Source organism: Sciurus vulgaris (assembly GCF_902686455.1).
Source record: "Sciurus vulgaris genome assembly, chromosome: 3".
NCBI lineage: Eukaryota > Metazoa > Chordata > Mammalia > Rodentia > Sciuridae > Sciurus > Sciurus vulgaris.
The window spans coordinates 38674221-38693492 of record NC_136463.1 but is presented as its reverse complement, the minus strand read 5'-3'; the positions used below and the strand labels follow the sequence as shown (position 1 = coordinate 38693492).

At 41.7% G+C, this 19272-nt stretch overlaps 1 protein-coding gene across 1 annotated transcript; it reads left to right on the top strand.

The window, feature by feature from the left end:
• The first annotated feature begins 722 nt into the window (after positions 1-722).
• On the top strand, positions 723-3883 carry LOC306656902 (WAP four-disulfide core domain protein 18-like). Its single transcript, XM_079132487.1, has 3 exons — positions 723-865; positions 1403-1554; positions 2735-3883. The coding sequence occupies exons 1-3, from the start codon at positions 778-780 to the stop codon at positions 2750-2752; spliced, it is 258 nt and encodes an 85-aa protein (XP_078988613.1). The 5' UTR covers positions 723-777; the 3' UTR covers positions 2753-3883.
• The last annotated feature ends 15389 nt before the right edge of the window (positions 3884-19272 follow it).

Genomic DNA, 19272 nt, shown 5'->3' with positions numbered 1-19272 from the left:
AATCAGCTCATGGAAACTGAATTGACCCTTCCAGGATCACAGATGTGACAAATAAACATTCTGAGTAATAAGTAGAAACTGCCCTCAAGCAATTAAGACTTCTTCAGCCCTAGCTCCAAGAACCAGAACCGAAATAGGGATCAGCTTCGCCACAGTTTGACCACATCTGCTTAATTATGCATCCCTCCCATCCCTGTCCCAAACCTTACTCTATTTAAATCCACAGCTCACGTTAACAATGTGAAGGCAGGGCAGAGGTGCTGGATCTATTAAAGTTCCTTTCCTACTTTTCACTGTTACCTTTTTGGTTTATTTTTTTTTATTTTTTGCCAGGGGCAGGGGGAGCGGCCAGACTTGGCTTGTTGGGGGCCTCCAGGGTCAGACATCATAGGAGGACCCTGGTAACATAACTGGACCTCCAGGAGGCCTCAGATTGGCCCTGCCAGTTCACACGTAGTTTCATAGCTTAAGGTCTCACGCTGAAATTCTAAATTGCACTATTCTTTTCTTTGTTACCCTTCATGGAAAAGCACCAGGAAAACCAGTGCCAACTGGCTAAAAGGTGTTTCTGGGTGTCTCCAGTTTGGCATTTCCATCTGCCAAGAAACAATACTTTGAGAGTTGTTTTGATATAGAACAAAGGAACTAGATCACAGGGGGCCACTCCCTGGGGAGCCTGTGCTTTTAGATGCTTCCTGCTCTGCTGCCTCCTGCACCGCCTTCCTCTCTGTGGCACAGTATAAGTGGCTCTGTGTGTGTAGCTGAGCAAAGGCCAACATGAAGGCAGGAACAGTCTTGGTTCTGGGGGTTTTTGTTGCCCTGGGGATGGACATGGCCTGCGCCCGGGTACTTCCTACTTCCAGCAGTGAGTATGCTGAGGGGATCCCAGTTGAGAGGAGAGGAAGATGGAAGCCCGGTCTGGAGTATGGGGGTGGTTTGGGAGGCAGGCATATGCCCACTGCATGGGTCAGGCTTATTTTCCTTTGAGTGAGTTGTGTTCCACAGAAGTTGGGTGTAGAGGATACAGGAGGGTGGTCTCCCCCAGCTGGGAGATGTGCCCTGGACATGACTGCCAGGGCCAGTTGCTCTGGGATGAACACATGTATGTGCAGGGTAGGAAGATGGCTGTCTGGGATCAGAGATTTTATAGGATGACAGGGCAGGTTACTTTCCTGTTGAGTCTCTGCAGGCTTTAGAGCAGGAAGAACATTCTCCCAAGGGCTAGCCCATGAAAACAGGGGCTTCAGAGTGACAGTGGCACTGATGAATCTGAGGGAGGAAATCCAGGAAAGGAAGAAGCGGAAGCCAAGTCCTGCAGTGATGGGGGCTTCAGACTTCCAGCATCAGTTCTCTCCGTCTGGGTGACCTCTCCAGATTCTCAAAATACCATTGGACATTTCAGAACTGCAAACCTCTAAGGCATGCCCTCCAGTGCCTGAAGGAGTCTTTGGGATTTGTGCTGATCTTTGCTCAGGAGACGATTCATGTCCCAAGGGAACGAAGTGCTGCAGCAATGCGTGTGGTCATGTCTGCGTACCTCCTGTTGACTTCGAAGTGAGTATAGATCAGTCAAGGGCTCTGTGGGGGCAGACAAGTTCCTGGTGGGCTTTGCTGGGGCAGACTGATACTGCCTTGTTCACTGTACTCAAAAGTCTGCATGCCTGCAGGAGAGAGAAGCTGGAAGCAAATGACAGAAAGACACCTGGTTGCATTATCTATGGCCCTCCCCTGGAAGAGAAGCCCTATTCAAAGACAGCCCCAAGGGTCTCAAGCGACCCTAGGCTCCCAGGGTCATTAATTAGGATTTCTCATTCTCCTTCTCCCCCTCCCCAACCAAAGTGTCTTAACTCTTCCAGAAAATAGGTGATCCTGGGAGGAGGAAAGGAAGAAATGGGAACACAGGTGTATTAGAGTAGCTCCTATGTTCGGCAGGCATGGGCTGGAGTTGAGATAAAAAGCCAACATAAACCAGGTCAGGGAAACAGACCTGTATCACAACCCTGCGCTTTGTGTAGATTTCTAGTAAGTTCTGTGGGAGCTAAGAGAGTGGTCATTAGCTTTACCTGGGGGAGGTGGGGCAGTCGTCAGAGAGTGGAGGACATCTAAGGGAAAGCTGAAAGAATGCACAAAATCTGCTAAACATGGAAGGGCAGTCCAGATGGCAGGAGAAACGGACCTTCCTGGGACTCGGAAAAGTGATGGGTAGATGTCACTGTGGGGTGGAGGTTGGGGGACAAGCCCTCGGCCTAAGAGCAGTGAGCAGCGTACCACAGAATCAGTGCTAAACAGCGGCAGCTCCTATGCAGAATACACGCAAGATCAAACTTGTTTCAGAAGAGTGGCTCTGGCAAACATGTTGTCACCGGTCCCCAGACCAAAGGCCCTGCTGGGGTTCTAGCACCTTGGATTCAGTGGCCCACATGCATCAGAAATAAGAGGAAACCTAAAAATGAAAAATGAATTTAATCACAGTTCAGCAAAAACTGGGAAGGCAGCTAATTTATATCCATTTGTCCTACAGAGACACAACATATAGGAACAAAAGCCAAGGAATTACGAGGCTGTACTAGCTTAAGAATGTAATTCTGGTTGTTTAACCTCTGCTGGTGCATGCCCAGGATTTGGGAGCAATTTCTCAGTTTCCATTCTTAGAACGAGGAAACCAGGATGGAGTGGTAAAGGTTACTACGAAATGGTGAAGAAAAATAATAACGTGGGGCTTTTAATTTTAAAGGACTCCCTTTATGAGTGAAAGAGTGAAGGGACATTGACAAGTGTGCCTGGTGACCAGCCCAGAAGATGCTTTGTGAATCCATGAATCCTGTGCTTGGTTATTTCCTATCCTTGGAAGATCTACAATGGTGGGGCAACTGCTTTCTAAAGCACTTTCATTCAAAATAAATTTTATCTGTGCATGAGTCAGGCTGAATCATTCTTCCCAGTTAGGCATTCCCTCCACCCTCCAGATCAGCACCATCTTCCTGCACTGCAGCATGGCTCATGAAAGCCAAGCACTCAAGACACCTGCAGGTAAGAGACGAAGTCCCATCACCAGGTCCTTTCCCCCTGTGGTATCTGTATCTCCAGACAAGACAAAGGGCATAACAATATTTCCTTGGGCATTCTGTGAACATAAGTTTGGTCAAGCAAACAAAATTAAATGAGCATGCCCCACAGAGTAGGCCTGCTTGAGCAGCAATTACCAAGGGGGAAGGCTTAGGAGAAGCAGGAGGAGGTGCAGGGATATATCATTCTCAGACAACATACCAAAATCCAGCAAGACCACATGCCAAACTCCGGAAGGACATTCATGACTCTTAGGATGGGGGACTTTCAAACTGGCATGAATCAGGAAGCCCCAGATCCACCCAGGAGTGATTAGCAATACCTGCAACCCTATTCTCCCGCTCAGCATTGATACCTGGAAGGCACTACCAACCCTCCGTGGTCTTATCAGCTGGCTGGGGTCCCAGTGGTGCCCAGAGTTTATTACCTGAAGCTCTCAGAAATGCTAGTTTTTATGGAGGAGGCCAGCATACAAAGAATCAGTGTCATAAAAGTAAACACTTCTCAGGGGGAAATCCAACCAGTGAACACTCGACCTCCCAAGCTCTGTTCACTGCTGGGTTTACTCCTAGGTTCCCCCAATTAGCCTACTCAGCTTTGGTCCCCTTATCTCTATCCCTAACACTGCTCTTGCTTCTCATACTGCACATCTTATGCCTTAGTGTCCCGTGTCTTGTTCTATCTGGATCACTAGAATGCTTGTTAAATATGTATCTTCCTTATACTTCAGTTGTGATTCTCAGATGTCTGCCCACTGCCAGGTGCTCAGATCCCGCCCAGAGATATTAGCTTCTGTGGCTATTCATGTGTGTGTGCTTCAGGGGAAGGGCTACAACTGGGCTCCTCACTTCTGCCTTCCTAGTGATTTTGGTGCAGGGTTCAGGGAGGGCTGTTCCACAGAACAGAGACCTTTGGCAGGTGACTCATCTCAGGAAACCTCTCTGAACCTCTATCTCTTCAGCCAGAGAAACAGAACCAGTAGGAGATAAATCATAAGAGAGCAAGGAATCGGCTTATGTGATTATGGGGCTGGCTAAGTAAGCCCAAAGTTCACAGGACAGGCTGTCAGGCACAGCAGGTGGCAATCCTCAGGTAAAGGATGAGGCTATGGGATGCCTTCTGCAGCAAGGAAGCCCCAGCTTTGTTTTCAGGAATTTTGACAGATTGCATCCGTCCCACACAGGTTGTCCAGATCATATACAAAACACATTTCCACCAACACCTGGATTAGTGTTTGAATAAAGGGGACTGTGAACTAGTCAAATTGACATAGGAAATTGAGCATCTTTGTGCCTGCATCCTGAGCTGTATCGCCCTTTTCAAGAGCTGTCTCCCTTGGACCTCCAGGTTAGGAAATGGGGAGGTGGGAGAGGCTAAAGAAGAAACTCCTAGAGACTGGCAGATCAGCCTGTTTCTACAGTTATGCCTCTTCTGTCCACCATGATGGTACCTGCCTCCTTCAGGACTGGCTGTGCTGGGCCAGCTCCAGTGTTCTGGGCCAACCTGTGGGTGAGGGCTTGGGGAACAGAGCACAACAAAAAGCCTTCCTTTAGTCTAGCTTCAGTCCGTGGTGCCTGCCTCTCTTCTGTGCAGGCTCTGGTACCCATCTCCCTGCCAACACAAACACACTAGGACTTTTCCCCACAGTCTTTACAGCCATTGTTCAGGGTCCTAGGGGATGTCCAAAGGAGCTGTGAGTGACCTCATGAAGGGGGACGTAGGACTGCCTTGCTGACTCCCTGAAGAAGGATAGCCATACCATGGAGGATCCTAGGTTTAATGGCCAAGAAAACAAAATCAGAAAATGGTCCTTTATACATTAACATCAATTAATGTGACACTCCTGGCCTCTCTCCCGTCCTTCATTTACTCACCCCATAACTCACATAAATGATAAATCATGCAAGCCCTTTTTCCTCCCCTGCCACTTGGGAGCTGGCTGGTCATAGGAGCACAACAACATCTATAGCAAACTCAAAGTCCAGCCCAGCACATGTCACCAGGTCCCTCCACTCCAGAGGCTGTGGATGCTCTGGGCTCTTTGGGAGTAGCTTCCTGGGCTATTGTTCTCTACTGCTTCCTGGGAGTGACTATTATTTTCCATTTCTCTTGACTCCGCTGTCAGGGCTCCTCCCTCTGAGAGTCCTTCATTCTCTGTGAGAACTAGTTCGTGCTTGCATCCAAGTAGCCATATAGAAGTAATGACACAGCTGGGCTAAGATGCTATCTTACTTGCAAAGCTGGCCTTTGGCTGGCATTCTGGGCACTTGAACACTCAACAATTCCCTACACTAATAGAAAACTTACCCTAAACGATGTGAGTGGCTCACTAGGCCTAAACATTTTAGGCAACAATATGGTTTATGATGAACACATGCTTTCCTTTGAGAAATCTGGAATTCTGGCACATAGTAGGTGGAGAGGGTACCTGTGTGCCTAGCCACCAATAAAAAATTTTGGACTGCTAGGCTCAGGCAAACTTTCCTGGCAAACAGCATTTCACATGTGTTGTCACGACTCATTGCAGGAGGAATTAAATTATTCCTATCTGACTCTATTGGGAGAAGACTTGCAATATTGCTCTTGGTTTCCCACAGACTTTGACCCATGCACCTTTTCTCTTTGTTGAATTTGCTTTTATTTTTATTGTAATAAATCAGAGCCAGAGTAGGACTATATAAATCTTATGAGTCTTCCTAGCAAAGCATCAAACCTAAAGATGGTCTTGAGAATATTTAACACAGTAGCTTATTTAGCCTGCTTCCTGATCTATAGAAATTTGGGGATCAAAAGTTCTCATTATTTTGTCTATCTTTACCCCTGTTGTCCAAAAGGTAGAGCTTAACAATGTAATTCTCTTAAAAACCTCAAGGGTTTCCTGTGAAACTAATTCAGATCTCTTCTACTATGTTCCAAAAGTCTCTACCCCAACTCTTTTGCAAACAGATTCATCTCTACTTTGAGTGTTTTACATTTCTGTTGGAGAAGACCCATAAAAATTTCAGAAGCCATTTTGTTAAAGAAGCTATTATCAAAGTTTCTATTAAGACAGAGGTCTTACCGAAGTGTCTTAAAGCCATATGTTTTTATTAGCTCTTTACCCTGATGCTATTTATTACTTTGAGACTATTTTACTGGTCTGAGAGATCATAAATGAGAAAGTTTTATTTTCTAACCTCAAAATTCCTTGGGGCTGGGATTGTAGCTCAGTGGTAGAGCACTTGCCTAGCATATGTGAGGCACTGGGTTTGATTCTCAGCACTACATATAAATAAAATAAAGGTCCATTGAAAACTAAAAAAAAATTAAAAAATAAAATAAATATGGAAATATATCTTTAAAAAATATTCCTATTACTACCTAAAAATGGAACAATTCCTTCTTTTACTTATCTCTCTCTCTCTGTCTTAGTCCATTCAGGCTTCGATAACAAAACACTATCAACTGGGTAGTTCATAAGCAACAGAAATTTATATCTCACAAGACCTCCAACACCAGCATGTTAGTTTGGTCAGGTTCTGGTGAGGCTGTCCTTCAGGTGGCAGACTGCTGGGCTTCTCGCTGTGTCCTCGCACGGTGGAATGAATGAGCTAGCTCCTTTGGGCCTTTCCCATTCACAAATGCTCCACCCTCATAATCACCTCCTAAAAGTCCTCAACTACTAGAATCATCATGTTGGCGATTAGATGTTAATATGAATTTTAGGGAAACATGAACATTCAGATCATAGGCAGCTAATAACTAATAACGAGTCATAACGAATCACAGGCAGCTAAATGAAGCCAACCAACATATTCAATGTTCTTTCCAAAAATCATCTTGCTGAAATCTACAGGGTCATTCAGTAAATTTTCAATCTTCCAGGTTACCACAGGCACTAGTTTTGCCAAGAATTTCATAATTACATAACAGGAGTTGCTATTTCTCCATCCTCTTAATGCCTTCATCATTTTTCTACCCTTTTCCAACAATTTCCCTGCTACTTTTCCAGCTTCTACCTGTCTCTTGTTCCCAAAGCTAACACATATGTCTCAGACCTTGTTATGACAGCAACTCCACTCGCAGTACTTGTTTGGGTTTGAGTTAGTTTCTGCTGTATAACAAACCACCCTAACACTTAGGACTTAAAAATATAAAACCAAACATTTAGCTCAAAACTCTGTGGATTGGCTTGGACGTCTGATTTGATCCACCCACGTGAATCTCTGGGGGACTCACTCCTGCATCTTTAGTCATCTGGCTTTTCAGACGGCAGATGAAAGTTCTGATGGTTGACACATGACCATTAAGGTGTATGTTAGTCAGGTTTTTTGTCACTGTGACCAAAATCCTGGACCAGAACAACTTAGAGAAGGACAAGTTTAATTTTGACTCATGGTTCCAGAAGTTCATTCCATTATTAGACAGTTCCATCACTCTGGACCCAAGTGAGGTGGAGCATCATGGCTGAAGGGCACAGTGGGGGAAATCTACTCAGCTCATGGTAGCCAGGAAGCAGAGGGAGAATGGGGAAGATGAATGCTTCCAGTGCATGTTCAGTGACTCACCTCCTCTAGTCATGCTCCACCTTCCTACAGTTACCACCCAGTTAGTCCATTCGAACTAAGATGGACTGAGTAGGTTACAGCTCTTGCAATCCAATTAGTTCACCTCTGAACATTCCTTCATTAATATAGGAGCTTTTGGGGGACAGCTCACATCCACGCCACAAAAAGGTGACTGTGCCACTTATGTTTTATCAGTCTAGGCCAAGTGTATTTAGATATCAGTAGCAGGATTCCAAGAGCTATCAAAGAGTAAGATACAAATGCCCACAACCCATTCCATTCTGTTTGCTTCACATTTCTCACTGTCCTGTGGGCCAAAGCAAATCAACCTTGCTTAAAAATGATGGTTGACCTTACAATTTAGTCTGTTGATTAGTAAAGGAGGTAGATAATGATTCAATTTGAAGAGACATGAACATTACAAACCACAAAAGGAGGAACAATTATTCATTCTTGCATGTGCATTGGGGGTACTGGGATTAAACCTGGAGCTTTGCACATATTAAGAAAGTGCTTTACCATTGAGAAGAGCAGACATGCCCCTTCTCATCCAAATGTGGTTAAGGAAGATGTGCAACAGAACACTCAACAGAGGCAAATGGAGTAAGACGAAGCTGCCATGAAATGTGAGAGTTCCCAGCAGATGTGTCCAGAGGCCAAACCTGCACATTAGAAACTAAAACTCTTAAAACCATGGTGGGAAGAAACATTTTTTTTTTTTTCTGGTACTAGGGATTAAATACAGTAGTGATTTACCACTGAGCTATATCCCCAGCCCTTTTTATTTTTTACTTTGAAATAGGGTCTCACTAAGTTGCCAAGACTGGCCACAAACTTGTGATCCTCCTGCCTCAGCCTCCATAGTAGTTGGAATTGCAGGTATGCACAACTGTGCCTGGCTCCCCCAACTTTTGATAGATATATTGGGTTAGATTGTCAGAGCATACAGATGATGCATATGCTCTGTGCTTGAAACATTATTTGGTCTTACTTTTATAGTAAATATACTTTTGAAGTTCTTACTAGTTCCTTCTTGATCTCCCTCCAGTCACTTTGGTAGACTGAAGCTCAGTCTCCAGTAGATGCCTCAGGAAGCTCTCTGGGACTATCACCCCGTCTTCTCTAACATCACCTCATTACTTCTTCAGCTTTCCCCTGAGGAGATGCAGAGACTTCTCGGCTCTGATGAGTGATGGTGGTTTGTCCCTGTCTGCCCATTCATAATTTGGAGTTTGATAAGACACTTTACCTCTAATTTTGTTGTCTAAGTATTTGAATTTTGTTGTTTTAATTGTTCTGTAAGTTTTTAATGGGGGGAGGGATTTTAGAAGATTTGAAAATTATGCCCGCACTGCAGAATCAAAACCATCTTTCCAGAATGTCCTTATTTTAATAATTTCCACTTTTGTGGAGTGTTCAATCAATCCTTTTGCACTTTTTGTTGTTGTTGTTAGGTTGTCTCTATTTCTCATACGGATTTGTAAAGGATTCTGGATACAACTAGTATATTCTATATGCAACCATAAACACCCCAGTGGGAGTTTCATTCTCTTAATTATGTCTTTCAATGAAGAAAAGTCCCTGATTTTAATAAGATCCAGTTTATCTATTATTATGGTCAGTAATGTTTCTGTAATATTTAAGAAATCTTTGCCTATCCCGACTATAACTATTTCCTACCTTATCTTCTAGATTATTTTATCTTTCACATTTTGTTCCATGATTTGTTTGGAACAGACTTTTGTTGGACATAAGAGCCAAGGTTCTTGCGTATGGATATTCCTTATGTGGACAATGCAGTTAATTCAGCCACCTTTATTGAAAAGACCTTTCTTTCCCCATTTGTTTGCTTTGCAATGGTTCATTTGTCACAAATTAGGAGACTGTGTGTTTTTGTCACATTGGTTAGCCTGCCGTCATGCACCAATACCACACTGTCACCTTTACTGCCTCACTATGAGTCTTGGTAAAGAGTAACTTGAGTCCTGTGACTTTGCTTAAGATTGTCTTATTATTGCCTTTTGGAATTTTCATGTCAGTTTTAGAATCAGCCTAACTTCATGGAAAAATATCCTTCTAAGATTTTGGCTGATTATTCTAAATTTATAGTTCAACTTCGGAAAAACCAAAATCTTTACAATACTGAATCTTCTCATCTGCACACTTTTGCTAGATTTATTCCTAGGTAGTTGAAGGGTTTCAGTATTATAAAACATACTTGAAATTTTTATTTTCTTTTTTTTTTTTTTTTTTTTTTTTTTCGGTACTGGGGATCGAACTCAGGGCCTTTGCTTGTGAGACAAGCACTCTACCAGCTGAGCTATCTCCCCAGCCCTGAAATTTTTATTTTCTACCTAAGGAAAGACGTAAAAGCTTTTAATGCAGTTTCTATTCTCATGTCAGGAACCTGGTACACGAGTCCAGAGAAAACACGGCTGTGGGAAAAAAATGGAGTATCAGGAAGGACTGTGGCGCATTGTTCCCCTGTCCCTCCAGGAGAATCTGCCTGAGACTAATTAAGGGTTTGGTGGATTTTCACAATTGTGTGACCACACAACAATGTGACAGAAATATGCCCAAATGCCTGAGGTCTCCCTCTGCTCGTGCCCTTCCTGTTCATGAGACCCTCACCTGACATTTTCAAGTATTAGAATCCTGGAAGACAATCATTTCACATTTCTCAAGGAATATATAATCATTATAGAAAAATCAGAAATCCAGAAAAAAGAGATGGTCACATTCGCCTACAATCTCATTTACAAAAGATAAACATCACCCTATCCCCATATCTTTCCATATGTTTGATCCGGGGTGGGCATGTGCACTCTACACAATCTTGAACTTCCCCACTCGACAATACAGAGCAAAAAGCTGTTTGCATTTCCACAACTCCATTTCTTCCCCTCACAGGCTACCCATCATTCTCATCAGTAGCTATACTAGGTTCTACTTACTCATTCTTCACTAATGCACATTTAAGCTTCTCTAATTTTTAGGTATCAAGAGATTCTCACAGGACTAAATATTTCCATGCATCCTTGATTGTTTCCTTCAAGGGATATTCCTTGAAATGTTTCTGGCTTCAAAAGCTTGTATGTTTGTTTGTTTTAAACCCAAAGACAAATTGCCTAAATGCTTTTTATGGGGGTATATTTTTCATGCCAAAAGTTTGATCAACCCCCAAATACTGGATGAAGTTTAATTTTTCACTATTTGACAACAGTAATTTCATATGAGTTTGTGGTTTTAAATCACATATACTTTTTTTTAAAAACTTCAGTTATATTCATGAAATATTTACTTGTTTTTTAGGGAAAGTTTCGAAAATCTTTTGCAATAAGTTGGCACTCCCAGAGTGGGAAAAGAATGAGACAATACATATCAAGCAACTTCTGTGTGTTAGATATTTTTGAATATATTATTTTGTTTAATCTTGAAGACTTTCTATGATGTGAATATTCATATCACCCCATTTTACAGATGAGGAAATCGAGGAATAAGCCAAATGCTCTTTCCTTTTGTTTACCTTGCCATGATTCCATTCTATCCCCTTCCTGGAGTCACCTGGATTGTACTGCAAATGTTGACACCAGGAGAATCCTGTACTATCAAAAGGAAAAATCTTAAACTAAAAAAGTCAAACTTTACTACAGCATTTATAAACAAAATACATCAAAACAAAACAGAAAAAGATTCACAAATTAAAGTGAGTGAGTTCAGAGAACTCCATCCAATAATAAGATCTGACAGCATTTATCAGAAGCAGAAGCACAGCATGTAGAAACAGCATAACTGGTTATGACTTAATTTGGTTGATTTTACATTCTCCTGCAATTTACTAAAACTCAACTCCTATCATTAAACTCCGTATTGGTTTTGTCTGTTAGGTTTAGAGCAGGAACTTAGTTCAAATCAATGTCTTCCCCCCAAATTGTATTGAACAATGTCCCCCAATTTGTGCTAAATTTGTGTCAGCCACCCTCTCCAGAGAGAGCAGAACTCAGGTACGTGGCTCAGGTGCAGAGATGGCAGCGGGCCCCATTGCGCCACCTGCTGGCCGTCACCTGCGTGACCTTCCCACCCACCTCCCTGCTCATTCTGGTAATCCATGCCAGAGCAGAGGAGGAGGAGGTATCTGTAAATCTCACACTTGTACCTTTAAACTTCATAACACATTTTTGAAATAAATATTACCCCTATTTAAGATGCATGGAAACTTGGTCTTAGAGCGATCACGTGCTTGTTTCACATCAGGCAGTTGATAAATGGCAACGCTGGTCTCTGTCTCCAAAGCCAAAACACATTCTAGCAAACCTGCTATCCTCTCAAATGAACTAACGATGAGGACCTACTTCTACATGGTTCTGCATTTTCCCCCCAACCAATTAACCAGAAAAAACAAAACAAAACAAAAAAAAAAACAAAAATCATCTGCCAGGGTATGTGTCCAGGCAGGTGGGTGCTGACCACACTTGACTGATTCTCACAGCCACACTCCCCGCAGGGTCATCTCTTTCTGCTCAGAGTCACCTTTCCCTGCTCTCTGTAAAGTCCAGCAAGGGCCAGCACCTTCTTCCCAATGGGTCTCCTCTGGCTGCCTGGGCTTCCTCCACAAGCCCCTTCTCTTCCCCCAAGCAGGACCCCATGGCCCCATCCACAAGGGCTTCTGGCTGGGGCAACTATTCCCGGGGCTGTTGTCATTGTCCTGGCTTGTGGATGAACATGGCTGCTAGCTCCCCCATCTTGGCAGGTAACAAAAGTTTCTTTCTTTCTTCCTCTCAAATCTCCCTTTGGAAGTCAGACTCAGAGACTCTGTCCACCTTCTCCTAGCTCTGTGCTTTTATAAAATTGTCCAAGCTCCCAGAGCCTTAGCTTCCATAAGTTGGGGTTAAGAATATCTACCTTCTTGGAGTCTTGTGACAAATAAATGAGAAGACAGCACAGTAAGTACTCCTTAGATGACAGGGAAAAAACCACAGGAGAATGGAGCCAGATCAGCGTCATCTCTGCAGACTCGTTCATCAAGAGGGAGCATTGCCCCTACATGGTGGTGAGATCCACAGTGTCTGAGTCCCACAAGCCTCAAATTGAATCCCAGTCGGCCTGTGGCCCTCTCCTTTTATTGCCTGGGCCTCCATGCTGGAGGCCTGCTGTGGTTTGAATATGATCGTCTCCCAAAGGTTCATATGTTGGAAGCTTGATCCCCAGTGTGGTATTGAAGTGGTAAAACCTAAGAGATGGGACCTCGTGGAAGGTGGCTGGGTACCAGGGTACTGCCTTTGGAATGGATTAATGTTGTTCTCATGGAGTGGGTTGTTTCTTGCCAGAGTGAGTTAGCGCCCTCTATGATAGGTTGTTATAAAAACAGCGAGCCTGGCCCTCCTAGTCTCTTGCTTCCTGTCTCACCACGTGTTTTCTCCCTTCCACATGCTTTCTGCCATCCTGCCATCCATTGTGTTATGATTTGCTCAGAAACTGAGCAAATGGGGCCATCCCATCTTGGAAGTTCAGCCTCCAAAACTGTAAGCTAAAAAGACTTCTTTTTATATTAATTACCCAGTCTTAGTTATTTTCTTATAGCAACAGAAGACAAACTAGTATAAGGCCCACTGACAAGACTGCATGCAAACCCACAGATCCGTAATCCTGCATACCTTTCAGTGTTTAACCCACATTTTCAAACTGCCTCAGTAGGACCCTTTATAATGTAAAAACCATTAAATAACCCACATAATAGGGTAACCCACTGACCCAGTGATTCTCCTAAACTGCTTTGTATTTTATTGGATACTACAGGTCCCACATGTGTTTGAAAAATAGTAGCATGTACTTATTCTACACTTATTTAGTGTAGATACAACCTCATGCAATTAGCTGTGATCCCTAAAAGAGATATAGTCACTAAAGGAAGAAACAGCATGTTCTAAGCTCTTACTACTTATCAGGTATGTTCTGAGATTATTGCTTTTAAATCTGTTGCCCTATAGAATAGTTGATAATATCACTGTTTTACAGATGAAGAAATTGAAGCTCACAGAAGTTAAATGACTTACACAGATGGGAGAACCCAGGTCTTTCTGTGAAACATAATGAAATTAGCACAAGCACTCTCCCTTAGCACAAATTAATGGGTCCTCTGTATCATATTTGCTCATATTCTGTTATGCAAGACATTTTATATCTTTTACTATTTAACATTAGTTGTGGACATATTTCCACGTCAACATAAATATGTCTTATCCCTTTTGGATTACGTGATTACTAATAAATGGATTGACTGTAGTTCATCTGACCAATACCCTTTTTTTTGGCGGCCATTTCATTTGCTTGGCAATTTTTTTGTTATTGTGCAGATTGCTATAATGTACGTGGTTTTACATTAATACTTTGGTCCACCTGTGAAAATGTCTCTGGTAGAATAAATTTCTAGGAATGAAATTGTAAGGTCAAAGATTATGGGTGCTCATTTTCATAAATATTACCAAATCAGCCAGAAAATGTTTAGATTACAAATGGTTTTCCATCGTTGTATTTGATGAGCAGACAGTTTTATAAGGTTTACTATTATAAACACTTATTTGCTAGGACCTATTCTAAGTGCTTTACACACTTAACCCCTTTAGTTTTTACTACAGCCCTGAGATATGAATCACGATTATCTCAAGTTGATAAATGAGAAGTGAAATAACTTGCCGAGGGTCACATATCTAGGAAGTGGCAAGGCTACTGTACATCCAGGCAATCTGGCTCCTGAGTTCACATTTTAAGAATTATACTCTACCTCCTGGTTCCTTTGAGGCATTGGCCTGAAATTACTCTATTCTCATAAATAAACATTTCTTTGGGGGAGGTTCAAATAAGCCTTTCGACAACAACAACAAAAATACTTCATCAACTGTGAAGCCTCTGAAGTTGCAGATTATAAACTTTTTTCATGATGCCCAAAGATAATTTATAAGTAATCATCTATTTTTTATATGTTTTTAAAAACATATAAACCCAACCCTTAAGAAAAGACTCTAATCATTGTTCCCCAGCCTCAGTCTCACACTTATTTTTCTCTCTCACAAGAATCATTCAATATGTTTATTCTGAATTGTCCTTTGGGAAACAGCTACTTTTTACATTTCTGTGTGTTACTGACAGTGAGCATAGGAACACAGAGTTGGAATTCATGTTTTATCTAGATTAAAGCCATTAAGACATATGATTTTTCTGTATTGAGTCACACACCTTGTAGGCAGTAAAATGCGTTGTGATGTATTTAAACATCATGAGAACGTGACAACTTCAACCTGCAGATAATCGTCAGATGAAAACAAAGTCTCTCTCCTCTGTTGGACCCCTGTTGTACCAATCTGGAGAAGACAGGGTCTATGGGAACAAAGACAATACTCAGACAGGGCTGTGGCCACCTCTGCTCCCCTGTCCCTCAGGAAGGTAAGTCCTGACTTCCTCTTCCAGGGCCTGCCTAAGGGTTTGGCCAACTGGACTTTCACAATTGTGTGGTTACTGGAAATGCAGTCAAATTCCTGGGGCTTCCACCTGCCCTTCTCCAAGGAAAGATCTGTCCCAGAACCACTCATTCCAATATCTTCAAGTATGAGAAAACTGGGGGTGGGGGAGAGCATAGATAAGTTATGTTGGATTTCTCCATGAATACATATCTATTCATACATGTTATAGAAAAGTCAACTTCAAAGAAATGAGATTTTAAAAAATCCATAATGCTACCTTGGAAAAAGAGTCCTCCATAACTTCTTGATTCAAGTGTTTCATATGTTCTTTTCCCCTAGTGTTTGCAATAAATAACCACATTCTGTATACATTCTGTAGTTTCCCTGAGTTTTTTGATCAATATTATGTTGAATGGTTTTCTAAGACTTGCAACATATATTGACATTATTTCCAAAAAACATATTTATAAACCAGTGCACACACATGGGCACATACATCTTTTATATAACACATTTTATTCCTGATTCTTCACTATTGAATATTTAGGTTTTTTCTTATTCCATACACCAAGTGAAGGATACCAACCTCCAAGGAGAAAGGAAGAGTAATGGGCTCTGAACTTGTTACAATTTTCTATATCTCCAACTATTCCCCTGACTGCCTGAGGTCTCCCTCCAGCTGTAACCATTTCCTGCCTGGATTTATTCCCTCTGAGCCCTTTAAAACTCAGATCCTTATTATAGCCAGTTGCCAGTTTCCTTCTTGAAAATGTGCCCCTCCACCGCTTAATAAAGCATCACTAATTCTTTGAGATCTGTCTCCATTTCTTTTTCTTTCTGTATTTTCTTTCCCTTGCTTTCATTTGGTGCCAAAACCCAGGACAGGGGTTCAGGGCTCTTTACCCCTCCCTATCCTAACAAGCTTCTACTGCTTTTTCATATTTCCCTCCCATTTCTCTCTCTCTTTCCACCTTATACTTAAAGGTTAATAACAGTCATGTTAAACAGCTGAAGTGACCATTGATCATTCGCACTTCTGTGGCTCTCTGAGGCTGGGGAAGCCCCCAGACATGACTAGCATGGCTGAATTCCCAGACTGATTGTTTTTCTTCTCTCTCTCTCTCTTTCCGCCTTATAGAAGGAGCCTGTCACACTCTCCAACTCCACTGTGGCTTAAGGATGGCTGGTACATGACCCCAAACCAATCCCATTCATTCTCCAGCTAGATTTTTGCTGCCTCATTGCTACATGGACAGAGCAAGAAACTGTATTGGGTCCTTTATTGGTGTTGGAGGTATCCTCCTTCTAATCTCCTCTCCAATTCCAGATCAGAGGCTGCTTTTTGCTATTTTGCTTCTGCATGCAACACTGACACCCTCGTTCTTCAGAGAAGTAAGATCCCTTCTGGTCTCCTGCAGAGGTGCTTTGCCTGAGACCCTCTACCTTTTGGCTCTTCTGGATCCTAATGGATTCCCCACCATTGAAATTGTAGAAGGGACACCCTCTATTCTCTGGTGAAACTATCCAGTGATGGGAGACATCAACGATGCTTTGATCTCAACCGCCACCCTGCTCAAACCTCTCCAACATGAGAGCTACACAGTCTATTTCATGGAACTCCCCCTTAGGTTGTCTCATAATTTTAAGACCTCCCCCTGCTTCCAAACTGACCTCAAAATTAAACATCTCATTACACTTAGTACTCAGATCTGGTCAAAATCTAAATTATACAAACTAAGTCAGTTGACCAAAATCAGAATTTTGACCCCAAAATCATCCAAGACTAGACAATTTTCCTCCAACAAAATGACAAATGGCCTGAGGTTCCTAACCTCCAAACTTTCTTTTTCCTTCACTTAAGGCCCTCATTATGCCAGCTTACAAATAACTGTCTGACCCCAGCCTGACCCACAGCCCTTTTCTTCACTTACTGCCCCCAAAATAGCAGATGAACTCCCACCAAAAGTAAGTAAAGCTGGAGGCTATAAAGGAAAGTTTCATAGACAGGATTGCCTGATACCTATCAAAGGAGACAGATGTCAGAGTCACAAGCTTTCTGAGTCACTTCGAGACCTGCAAATCTTCCTCACCTCCTACATAGGCAGGCTTGAAAATCTGTCCACCTCTCATCTGTCCTGGTTCAGGAATCCAAATTATTTATTTTCTCTAGTGGAGATATCACCCAGAGTACTAATAGGCTTGCCTCCCACTTCAAATGGAGGAACATAATGTGAAATCACAGTCCTGTAAGTATGAGGACCCCAAAGGACAAAGGGAACATGTAAGACAAGCTCAAAACAGCAGCTTTCCTTACTTCTTAGTTTCTCCTAGATCTCTCTGTCTCCTAGGCTTACATTTAAAATGTAAATCGTGAAGGTTTTCAGAGCCTGCAAGAATTACAAAGCTTTCAGCATATTCGTTAAGACATAAAGAAAAAGGTGTCACTTTTAAATCCAAGCAGCCTTTGGCTTGGCTGACTATCTTATCTGCTTTCACGCTCTACCAGACTGCTTTCTAGACAAGTTCTTCCCTAAGTGCTACAGCACGGAAAGAGGAAAATGGAATGAACTGACTCTAATCTAAGCTGAAAATGCACTCTGATTTGATAAAGGTGTTGTGCATGCTCTTTTACTAAAGTATTATGGCTGTGTCATTTTTTTTTAGAACTCCTGTTTTTTAAAAATTCTATATTTTTGAGCTCATGATTTTATGGTCAGTGTATATTTGATCCTACACACCCAAATTAATGTATTTTTCTGATTAGTCTTATTTTATTTAACTTAGAAGTTTTTGCACTCTGTCTTTGTTCATGACCAATTCTTCAAGGGTTAACTCTCAAATGCATTGGAAAAATCTCCTTTTACAAAATCCTGAAGGGACATAGACATGCTGGCATTGGAAATAAATCTGATAGCCATCAAGGACAAATAGCCAGCCTCCTGAAACCTCTGATTGCGATGTCTTTCATGCCTGTTAGATTTCACTCCTAGCATTTCCAACTGTACAGGCCTATCCTATATTCAAGTCATAATGTAAATGTCTGATGGGCTTCATTTTAATTTCCTTCTAAAAAATATTTAATTTTTTTAGTTGTAGATGGACACATACTTTAATTTAATTTATGTATTTGTGTGTGGTTTTGAGGATTGAACCCAGTGCCTCACAAGCACTAGGCAAGCACTGTACCACTGAACCACAACCCCAGCCCCTATTTTAATTTCTAACAGGTTAAATCTAATTTCAACAAATATCTGTAACATTGCCTCCTGTCTGTGACCCTCCACTTACAAAAAGTGACAAAATCTTTGTTTTCTGTCTGTTCTGTGTATTTGTGCACACCTATGTATTGTATTGTTGTGTCTACATGTGTTTGTGTCCATATATCATGCACGTGGTATAAAAATTGACAGATAGATAAATGAGTGTTCATAAATTAAAATTTAAATAAGAAATGGATCCAAATATTTTTTAGTTTACATGACTTAAAAAGAAGTTCTATTTAAATTGAGTTCAATCCCTGGTACCAAAAAAAGTTGGGTAAACAGATAAAAATAAAGATGTTTTTAAAATTACTGACTCTCAAGTTTTTCTGGGTGGTCAGACAATTAACAGTGTGGTTTATATAAAATGTCTAGAATTTAATGTCAATTGTTTCTAGAAAATACACTTGTCTGATATCTTGATTTTTACAGTTAAAATGAGTAAATTAGATTTTTAACATCAACATCAATGGGATTAATCATAAACGTGTTTGTTGGAGAAGACATCTGATTAAAACAAAGTTAAAGTACTAAATCATCAACTGCTAAATATAAAATCAAGTACTCTTAACTTCTTAAAGTCTATAAGACAATATATTTAAAATTATGTGTGTTTTCCTAAATTGGTAAATGAAAAAAGTCTGAGATTGCTTTGGTTCTGGGTCTTCACTGCAAACAAGATGATTAAGGGGTTAAAATTCTACTTCCATGTGTTGTTCTACAAACAAGAAAGATTTAAAAAGAAAAAAAAAATCCTCCAAGGATGATAAAATACAGTTGTTCTATTTGGACCCGAGAAGCCTTCAGTTTTCTGACTCGGGCTTTAGGCCCCCTCAAGGCCAGCACTCTTGGGAGTGATGTCAGCAATGAGGGGAAAGAAGAGTCTCAGCCAGCTGCAGTGGCTCCACTCCTTCACCTGCCCGATGTCCTTCACCATCCAAG